Source organism: Eupeodes corollae, chromosome 1 (assembly GCF_945859685.1).
Source record: "Eupeodes corollae chromosome 1, idEupCoro1.1, whole genome shotgun sequence".
NCBI lineage: Eukaryota > Metazoa > Arthropoda > Insecta > Diptera > Syrphidae > Eupeodes > Eupeodes corollae.
The window spans coordinates 106,477,637-106,488,581 of NC_079147.1; the positions used below are offsets into that span (position 1 = coordinate 106,477,637).

The 10,945-nt window shown below is 39.4% G+C and overlaps 1 protein-coding gene across 1 annotated transcript; it reads right to left on the reverse strand.

Annotated features, from left to right (window-relative positions):
* Positions 1–1,286: 1,286 nt before the first annotated feature.
* On the reverse strand, positions 1,287–10,170 carry LOC129941652 (opsin Rh2-like). The gene is made up of 5 exons (XM_056050344.1): positions 9,903–10,170; positions 9,741–9,810; positions 2,093–2,731; positions 1,729–2,006; positions 1,287–1,600 (listed from the first exon to the last, which is right to left on the reverse strand). The coding sequence occupies exons 1-5, from the start codon at positions 9,914–9,916 to the stop codon at positions 1,471–1,473; spliced, it is 1,131 nt and encodes a 376-aa protein (XP_055906319.1). The 5' UTR covers positions 9,917–10,170; the 3' UTR covers positions 1,287–1,470.
* Between the last annotated feature and the right edge of the window lie 775 nt (positions 10,171–10,945).

The window sequence follows — 10,945 nt, forward strand, 5'->3', positions numbered from 1 at the left end:
GGAGGGGGGGGGGTTGTCAACATTATCAGCCCATTCATTAGAGGATGTTACTTGTGTCTTCATCACACTTTAAAATTTCCTTTCATGGTCGGCTTGTGAGGCCTGCGCATGACTGAGATTGTTGGAGCTGGTTCTTCAAAGCGATATCTGGTCTTTTCCTCCTACTTCCTGAGAAGGTAACTCATGTGTCACAGATCTGGATCCGATGAATCCAACGTTCATCGTTACTTCACCTTTTAGCTATCCAGCGGGCACCACTAAGAGATGACAATGCGATTTTGTACCAACGTTTTTCATTTGGCCATAGCAAATATCGCAAATATCTTTTTGCCCGGACGTTCCATCGCATTTCCTGGATGGTTCTAATATCTGCTTTATATCAGTGTAGGGTTTTTGCTTACTTGTCGACTGCACGTTATCTATTAAGGGACCTATCATTCCACGTGCATATATGAAGTTTGTTTTCCTTAAATCGCTTGCGTGGGCAAGAGTTACCCTATAATGTGTTCACTAAGTAGTTCCGCCTAACTGAAAGTGTAGGCGCCACCGTTGATTCCATCGTGGGAATTCCTCCTCTGCCGTCTAGCTGAGAGGAGAGGTGCTTATGGACACACCTCTCCCTCATCTTTCGTCTGCTACCCCCTACAACTTTTCACTGGGGTTTGAACCCAACCTACGAGGTCTTGGGCTTCCTAGAGTTCTAAAATGTTTCCATTCCCATTAACTGGTAATTCAAAAGAATTTAACAAAGCTTTAAAAGAATCTAGTTCCTGACTTCTGGTTATTTTGTATATGATTCAGAATACAAAAGTTAATCCAACCATTTAACTATTGAACACGAATAGCAACAATTGTATTCAACCGAATTCAAATGACAACCTAAAAGGAAACTATCCGCCAAAGTCAATTATATATTAATTCAATCAGGAGCATAAAGTTTAACAGCAGTAAGACTTTTAGGTTTTTTTAAACAAAAACTCTGGAACTAACGCCATTGTTCCGGGTCAAAAGCTTTTGAATCCATTCCATACTCTAAGGATCACGCTTAAAAAAATTGAAGCAGCTAAATGTAGAATTATTGTGTGCTCTAAAAGTTGCTTTCAAATCGTAGCCTAGAAACAAGATTTCTAAAAACAAACAAAAGAAATTCAAGCCAAAAAGTTATTGAACTCCATAAATAGTGGGCATAGTTGCCATATGCCGTCTCGACATAAATTATAACGAAATTTTACTTTTACTCTTATATTAAATCCAGTTGCTATTGAAAAGAATTCCAAGAACTTAAATATTCAAAAGAAACTTCAAATAATCTCCACATGTTTTATTTGGGTTGCAAAATTAATATACATATATATTTTTTTTTTGTATTTTTGTATCCCCTTTGGATATTGAATCAATTTTCTTTAACTTCCACAATAACTACGAGCACTCCTACATATTTTAAAAATTAATAGCAAGCCTTGATTTAATTTACGCCTTGCTTTCAGCTTCAGTATTGGTATCACCATTTTCAGCAGAAGCAGCAGCAGCAGGTGGTGCCTTTTCCTCACTCACACAGCAAGGACATTTTTCCTTAAGTACAATTCGATACTTCGGATGACTACAAAAGAAACAAAAACAATGGCAGAGTTGAATTTTGTAATTAATTTGAGGCTGTTTAACTGTAGAGATGTAGGCATATGGAATCAATGAAATCGACCTACATGTAGAGGTATACTGTATACCTACCTTATCCCGTAAACAATGGGATTAACAACAGCACTAGACTTCGCTAGTGTGGCACCCCAAATGGTTGCAAATGGGGTAAGGCCATCTATTTTGAATAATCCGAAATAGCATATCACCAGATACGGTGTCCATGCGGCGAACCACAGTGATATGGTTGTCAAAGCCACTTTCGCCAGCTTGGCTTCGGCACTCTTTTCAGTGTCCTCCGAGGATCGCAAGGATTTAACGTTCATCTTCTTGGCCTGTTCCCGCATTGCCTTCTCGTGCGCCGAAACAGCCTGCAACAAACATTCAAATCTAGAACAATTCAGTCACATTCTTACCCTCGCAACGGATATACCATCCATATCCGTTAATACCATACCGCAATGATATACCAATAGGAGAAACAGATGAGAAACAATGGCGTGTAGTAAACGAACAAGGAATACGTGATGAGATAGGATCTGGGATTCCAGTCTCTTGTCATATAATCGATGCTGCATGCGGTCAAATTTCCTTCTGGAACGTAACGACTCCAGCCAAGCATGGGTGTTACTGTCCACAGAGTTGCAAACGTCCAAATACCCAGAATTTTCATGGTAGCCAGCTTGATGGTCATGGGTGTGCCGGAGACGCCTTTCACTATTACATTGTATCTGTCAAAGGCAATCATGCACATGGACCATATCGAAATGCAGCCAAACATTGAGCCACACAAGGCATAGAAGTCGCACATGAATGGTCCAAGAATCCAGGTTTCGTAGTAGAAATTGATAATCATGATGGGTGACTGCGTTAGCATCATGCTAAAGTCCGAGAAGGCCAAGTTGATGACGAGAAGATTTGCAGGCGTGCGTAGGGATTTTGTTCCTCCGAAGATGTAAACAACCAGACCATTGCCCACACAAGATATGACCATAATGATAAAGGTGAAAATTCCAAGAATTTGATTCCACATTGTGTCCATGGGTGGAAATCGACTCCAATAGGGATTGACCAAATGAGCCATATCCGGAGTGACCTGGTGGTGAGTTCCATAGGAGATATAAAGATTAGAGAAGTAAATTGAAAGATTTCAGAAGGAATTATAAATTAATTTTGTATATTATGTTTTTATTATTTTAACTTTTGATTAATTTTTTACAGTTGCAGGCTCTCAAGGGGTTATCAATACCCTTGACATGTTAACACTTAAAACAGTGCAAGCGGTAAGAAAATAGGAAAGGATTTAAGATTAGAAACCGGTGCACATTGGTCTTAAAGTTTTGTAATTCAATATGGGAGGGGAAAACAGATTGTTTAAAGCACATCAAATTCTATAAGTGCGGTTCAAAAAAGAATCTCTATACTTGACAGGACGTCCGAAATTGAGTTCAAGGGTGAACTGATAAGCATTCCTGGTGTAAGTGCAAAAATTACGGCTGTTTTGACTGAACACTGTTTGTAACAATTTCGGTAAAACAGTGTGAAACATTGGATGTTCAAATGGTAGACATGTGCATTCAAGAGGACACAAACGTCCACAGGTTTTTCTCAAAACCAACCTCTGTCTATCAACTCCTACTCTCACCTCCCCGCGGTGAACTTAGTGAACACCTTATAGGGCTTCTTCGACATATTCGGAGCCCAGGCCTGTAAGGAGCGGTTTATCCGGCTCCCCTTCCTTGGAGTTATACTAAGGATCTGGCCCTCCAGGTTGGGGGATGTGCCGTCGGGGTGACTTGCTGGCCACGTAAAAGTTTCATAGTTGCGAAGCACCAACAAGCCTCGGATATGTACGTGGAATGTTAGGTCCCGTAACAGACCACGTGCAGCCGAACAATTAACGGAAGCCCTAAACTGCTGCAAGGCAAATATTACCGCCATCCAAGAAGTGCGATGGGATGGACAAACTAAGACTGCGATATATACTACGGCGACTTCTACCGAGAACAAAGACAGCACCTATTTGGGTGTGGATTTGCTGTTGAACTAGACACAGGCAAAAATTCCTGAGTTTCAAAAGTGTGAGCGAGCGCATCACGACAATCCGCATCAAGGCTAAATTCGCCAACATAAGCTTAATATGCGCGCATGCCCTAACAGAGGAGAAAGATGAAGACACCAAAGACATATTCTTCGAGCTCTTGGACAAGAAATATGAGCAGTGCCCTGGCTATGACATTAAAATTGTCTAAGGAGATTTTAATGCCAAGCTAGGAAGAGAAGACATCTTTGGTGGCAACATCGAGAGATACAGCCCGCACGACACCACCTCCGACAACGGATTCAGGCTGGTCGATTTCGCTGCGGGGCGAGACGTACGCAGTTCACGCATCTTAATATCCACAAGGGGACATGGAAATCTCCTGATCAATCAACCGTCAACCAGATTGACCACATTGCGATCGACGCACGACACTTCTCCAGTATACAGGATATCCGAACATTCCGAGAGGCCAACATTAACTCGGACCACTCCCTCGTTTTAGATCAAAACCAAAACAAGGAAGTACTGTAAGAAGATTCGACAATAGACGTTACAAATGCAAGTGACTGCCAAATCCTTTTCTGATTGAGTCTCTAATAACTTCTTAAGGAGTCCTATGCAGCCTGCTTTAAGCATTAAAAACCAGTGGCAACATTGCCTTGCAGCCATCAGAGATTCCGCCTCTGAAGTGCTAGGTTTCATACGGCCACCACAGCGAAACCCCTGGTTTGACGACGAATGCCGGCAAGCGAACGCAGCGAAACAAGAGGCATACAAAATGGCGCTGCACAAAAGGACTAGAGCTGCTCGCAAGTTCTACGAGCAGAAGTGGAGAGAGAATCACCGGCATCTTAGACGGAAAAAAAGAGAGCATGAGAAGCACGCGATCGAGGAGATAGAGGGATGTCACAACAAGAATGAGGTTCGTAAAATTTACCAAAAGGTAAAAAAAACCTCCCAAGGGTACCAGCCACAAACCGAAGCCTTTAAAGACGATCAGGGGATCATCGTAGTAGAACCGCAGTCGATGCTGAGAATGTCGAAATATCACTTCTCCAAATTATATAACGGCGATGGCGAACCGAATTCCGCAGATCAAAAATTCGGCCTACCCGACCTTGGCGATGTGAAGATAGCTATATCTAAACTTAAGTCAAATAAAGCTGCTGGAGCTGACGGCATCGCTGCCGAACTATTCAAAGCATCAGGCGATGACTTGGTACGGAGCATGCACCAACTCATATGCAAAATATGGTCGGAAGAAAGCATGCCCGATGAGTGGAATCTCAGCATAGTGTGCCCGACGCATAAGAAAGGAGACCCTCTTAACTGCGCCAACTACAGAGGCATCAAGGTCGGAAAAGATCTTACCGATGGCTTTGATGTCAAAAAAGGTTTTAGACAAGGCAATGCACTGTCATGCGACTTCTTCAACATCGTTCTGGAAAGAATTGTGCAAAACTCAACCGTCAACACTAGAGGCACAATCTTCCAAAGGTCCATAGGTCCATCCAATTACTCGGATATGCAGATGATATTGACATAATTGGGAGATCCAAACGTGATAATAGTGGACCGTTTTAGAGCACTGCTACGGAAGCGAAGAAAATTGGTTTAGTGGTCAATGAGGGCAAGACCAAGTATATGCTGTCATCAAAAAAGGACACTGAACAACGACGTCTTGGACAAAACGTCACCATGGACAGCTAAAACTTTGAGGTAGTTAAGGACTTTGTCTACCTAGGCACTGCTATTAATACAGAGAACAACACCAGCGCTGAAATCAAACGAAGAATAACTCTTGCAAATCGCTTCTTCTTTGGACTTAGAAGGCAATTGAGAAGTAAAATCCTCTCTCGAGCATCTTAAATCACCATCTTTAAGACACTCATCATCCCGGATCTCATTTTAGAAAGATGAGAACGTCTTAGGATGCTTTGAGAGAAAAATTCTTCGGGTGATTGTTGTCCCGTTCGCATAGATGGAGAATGGAGGAAAAGATATAACGACGAACTGTACGGGCTGTACAGCGACACTGACCTAGTTAGCAGAATAAAAGTCCAACGGCTTAGATGGCTGGGTCATGTAGATTACAATTACACCCATGAATAGTGACATTGGGGAAGAGTAACTAAGAACAATGATGAGAATTTAAAAACAAATATGAACAGCAGAGGTTACTGTCATCAGCGGAACAATTAAGTGGGTTAGAAGAAAAAGAGTGTCGGAGACAGAACAGAACCCTGTGTTAATTTGTACTTTGTATAAAGCTACTCTCAGTAACTTATTGGAAACTACATTAATCTCAGTTTACTTTTCGATTCCAGTTTTCTTCAATTTATAAAATATAATTAGTCTTTTTTTAAACTTCAAACAGTAAAATCCTTCTTTTATGATAAATATTAGTCTTTTTCTTTTCTCTGGATTTCGGAACATTTTGAGGTTATGGGCCTAGGATACGATTGAAGAAAAATAAAATTTTTGAGTCTTTCTAGAAGAAATTATTTTTCAATGCATTTCCGAGATCGTTTTTGATTTGAGACGAAGAAAAAAATTAATAGCAAAATGGTTTCTAAGCTTCCATTATTTGGTGGTACGAATTTCAGCAACTGGAAATATCGTGTGGGTATCTTGTTGGACAAAAGGGTTCTACGAAAATACATTGAGGAAGATTTAGAAGAAATTCTTGCGAAGATTGAGCCTGCTAACTAAGACAGTGTGAAGTTAGAAGAAAAGAAGTGTATTTTTGGTCCAGACTATTCATGATAGACAATTGGAATATGTGAAGGAGAAGAAGACTGCCAAGGAGATGTTCGACACATTGTGTGGCATTTTTGAACGAAAAAGAATTTCGAGTCAGTTACTACTCCGTAAACAGCTTCTGATGATAAAGTACAATGAGTGCGAAGACATTGAACATTTTCTTCGATTCGATGCGAAGGTTCGTCAGTTGAAATCAACCGGAGCTAAGATGGAAGAGCTTGATGTTGCTGTCCATTTGTTGCTTACTTTGCCAGCAAGCTATAAAGATTTAGTAACTGCACTAGAGACCATGAATTCAAGTGACTTGAAGTTAGAATTTGTCAAGACTCGGTTGATGGACGAATACAACAAGAGGAATGGTTGTGCATCGGCAAGGCCTAGTGAGCCCGATGCAATGAGTGTCAAGCCTAAGAAAAGGATTGTATGTTATGGATGTGGTAAGCCTGGACTATCAAATCCAAATGTTTTTCCAAGCAGAAGGAAAAGAAGAACTCAGAGGGTTCAAGCAAAGCTTTCAGAAAGAAGGACTCGACAATGTGTGCAGTTGTTGACAAAGCAAGTGAAAAAGAGCTTGCAGCGCAAAGTGTACAACCGATGAATAATAAAGTGAAGTTTGTTTTGGATTCTGGTGCTACCCAGCACATGGTCAACAACAAAGATTATTTCAACGTTTTGAAGAACTTCGAGGAAATTCAAATTTCAGTTGCCAAGGAAAACAAAAGCATTGGTGACATTTCTGTTAAAACGTTTCATAATGGTGAAAGACTATGAAGAACGTTTTATTTGTGAAGGATCTGAAATGCAACTTGATGTCTATCCGAAGTCTGACAGAAAGGGGTTACCGTACAGTTATTAAAGGCGACAAGGCATATGCATCGATGGATGGAACACCTATGTTTGAAGCAAGTACCGGAGGCAAGCTGTACGAAGAAGATTTGCATGTTGAACAAAATAAATTCGCTGGCATCTCAGGTGAGAAAAATGATTCACAATCTTTGTAGCATTACAGATTAGCACATTTGAATACAAATGATTTGAAGAAGATGGTCAGTCATCAGATGGCTAAAGGTTTCCAAGGAACAAAAACACTAGATCCAATCGCATTTTGGAACTAATTCATAGTGATGTCTGTGGTCCTATGCCAACGTCGGCATATGATGGAAGCAGATATTTTGTGTAATTCACTGACGACTGTTCCAGAGCTTCAATGATATTCTGCATTCAACGAAAAAGTTAAGTCCTTAGCAAGTTTAAAAAATTCGTAGCCAAAGCTGAAGCACTACATTGCAAGAAAGTTGCCAAGCTGAGAGCTGACAATGGTGGAGAATATACTTCAAATGAGTTTAGACAGTTCTGTAAGTAAAAGGGTATTTAAATGATGCTTACTGTTCCCTACAATCCAGACATGAACTCCGTGTGTGAGCGATTGAATAGAACACTTCAAGAAAAAGCTACAACTATGCTGGTGGCAATGTGTTTGAATCATAGGAATTTTCATTTAAGAATTTTCGGTTCAGAATGCTTCAATTTCGTACCAAAAGATAAGCGATGAAATTTGAAGGCAAGTCGAACAAATGTCTGATGCTTGGGTATGATTCATCGATAGGTTCATACCGGCTGTGGGACATGAAAGAGAATAGGTTAGTTATTACACATAACGTTCAATGAAGATTCCGTGTTGAAAAGGCCGAAGATAACAAAAATATCGACTTCAGAGGCGGAACGATTTGGTGAGAACAAAAATGATGAAACTCTGAAAAATCTACCTGTTGACAGTACCAGCGAAAGCGAAAATAGTGTAGAAGACCTCAACAAATGTTCAACGAAGAAGCGAACGTACGCAAAGACAACCTAAGCGACTTGGATTTTGCATTTATTCAGCTGAATCAAACAACTTTGCTCTTAGTGCTGAAGAGTACGTCGAAGATGACCCAAGAACCAATACTGAGGCAAAAGCAAGAAAATATTGGCCAGAATTTTAAAAGTCATAAAAAGTGAGTACGAATCATTGATACATAATGAAACTTGGACTATTTGTAGTTTGCCAAAGAATCGAAAAGCCCTAACCAGCAAATGGGTATTTCGATTGAAACGTAAAGCAGATGGGCAAAATTGAAAAATACAAAGCTCGATTACACCGAAACGTATGCGCCAGTTGCAAAGTTGATAACATTAAAAATATTGCTTGCAATTGCAAATGAGAAGGGCATGGATGTATATTCACCAGATGTATGTCAAAAGTGCGTTTTTGAATGGTGAACTGTCCGAAGACATTTATATGGAATTACCGGAAGGTATTGAGTTTGGAAATAAAATCTGCAAGCTCAATAAGGCTTTGTATGAGTTGAAGCAAGCGTCCCCAGCATGGAATGAGAAGTTCAACAGTTTCATGGTTAGAATTGGATTCATACGATGTAGGTCAGATCAGTGTACGTCAAGGACCAAAACGGAAGCAATTTTTACATCATCATAAAGCAGCTGTTGTCAAACGAATTTGACATGACTGACATGGGTAGAGCAAGTACTGGGAGCGCACATCCAGCAAAACATCAAAGATGGAACTATTGAACTAAGTCAACGGCAATACTTAGAGAAAGAGTTGCATACATTCGAAATGAAAGACTGCAAGCCAAAAGCTACTCCCATGGAATAGGGTCTGCACATCGATGAGGGTGACAAGGAAAGATGAACAAATCAACCCTAGGTAGGTAGAAATGGCGATCTCAAGGCAACCTAGGTTGAAATCCAATTAGCGCTGTAGTGCGCCTTCTTCACAACTTAAATCAAACCATGACTTTTCTTTGGGTTTGATAGATTTTATCCTATTTGCAATAAATATCATTCCACCAACAATATCATTCCACCAAGAATGATATTTAGAATTATTAGAAATATCTCTTCAGGTTCTCGAGAAATATGCAGCGAAAAAAGATGCAGTTACCGATAAGACGAACCGTAGTAGTACTATTGGCGTCATGGTAAGTGTGTAGGACTGTCATGATGGAGGTCTTGAGTGCAATCTCTGCCTGCTATTTAAAGTTGTGTCCACGGGTACTGCCTTTTGCGAGGAATTGAAAAATGCGGCACCTAATTTATTTATTTATTAATAAAACTGATTAAAATAACTCTCCATGAAAAATTTATAACGCTGTTTCACTATTTATTACTACTTAAGCAGGCTTCTTAAGCCAAAGAAACTATATTGTTAAATAAATGATTACAAATTAGTGAACTTATTGATTCTAATAGACCAAAACATACGTAAGTAATTTTGCAAAAATGCATTCTTTTTACTCACTCTATCAAGAACTGATCCATTTGCATATTGGGCTGCTGATTGAGGTCCAGAATTTAAAGAATCACCAAAACTTCGTATAGAACCGAAAAGATTTTTATTAAATTTCCAATTCACCATCAATTTCCCAAGCACAATATAAACGAGGGCTATAATATACTTTACCCATCCATCTGCATGATATTTTTTCATTCACACTTAAAATCACATCTGCCACTGGTTTTTTAAAACTAAAAAATAGTGCCTACTAAAATAGGGCTTACGAGCGATAGTAAAACGTTACGAATATTTATATATTTTTTCTGTTTTTATATAAAATAAATCAATTTGATTTCCGATTAAATGGTCGTATAGAGAGCAGTGTCATCTATACGCCAATTGCCGCCATTCAGCTATGAGGACTGAGGAGTATCAAATACCAGTTGAAGCTATGGCCACGGGCTGTTTTTTATGCATCTGGTTTTGGTATTCATATTCGTTTTGGTTTAATTGAATTAGGTTTTGTGCATATTTTGCATTTGACATGTGAGTATTATGATGCCTTTGTGAATTATTCATTTGGCATGTTTTCGTTCATATTTTGTTTTTGTTTTTTGAAAACCTTTACATATATGAGAATGTTGCAGCATATAGTTAATAGTGTCTCTGTCTCTTTATAAGGGTAGGGGTTAGGTTCGTTTGATTTAATTTTGGCGTTTTTGACATTATATTGGACAGCTTTTTACATTCGCATTTGTATAACGGCGTAAGGTACTACGCAACATTGAATTATTCCATTTGAAAATGTATGATTGAGTGTAGGTAATGATGAAGTTGGTTGGAAATGATTTCTTTTTGTTCCAAGTCGAGACAAAAATTAAATGAAAACCTTTCAAAGCACACAATTTATGCCAACTTTTCAGCTTTCTACCCAACATTTTTAGAAATAATTGAACCAATCTTTGATGCATTTTTTTTACAGCTGTCTTTATCTGGTCCATATTCCTTCGCCATGGAGAGAAGTGAAAGTTGGTTTTGTACCCAAAGCAGGTAAATGGTCACAAATCAACCTTACAGATTAACGAACTATAAGTCTATCATCATTCCTTCTTATGACGTTAGAAAGATTTACTGATATCTACTCAAGGAAAAGTATTTATACAAGACTTCTGTCTATGTCTCAAAACGCCTACTGGAAAGGCATATCGCCGGAAACTGCGTTACACACT

Excerpts from the sequence above, each read along its gene's own strand:
- LOC129941652 (XM_056050344.1), bottom strand. Across the intron at positions 2,732-9,740 it reads ATGGATCAGTTCTTGATAGA|GTCACTCCGGATATGGCTCA; the intron begins GTGAGTAAAAAG and ends ACTCACCACCAG. Across the intron at positions 1,601-1,728 it reads CCCATTGTTTACGGGATAAG|TCATCCGAAGTATCGAATTG; the intron begins GTAGGTATACAG and ends TTTCTTTTGTAG.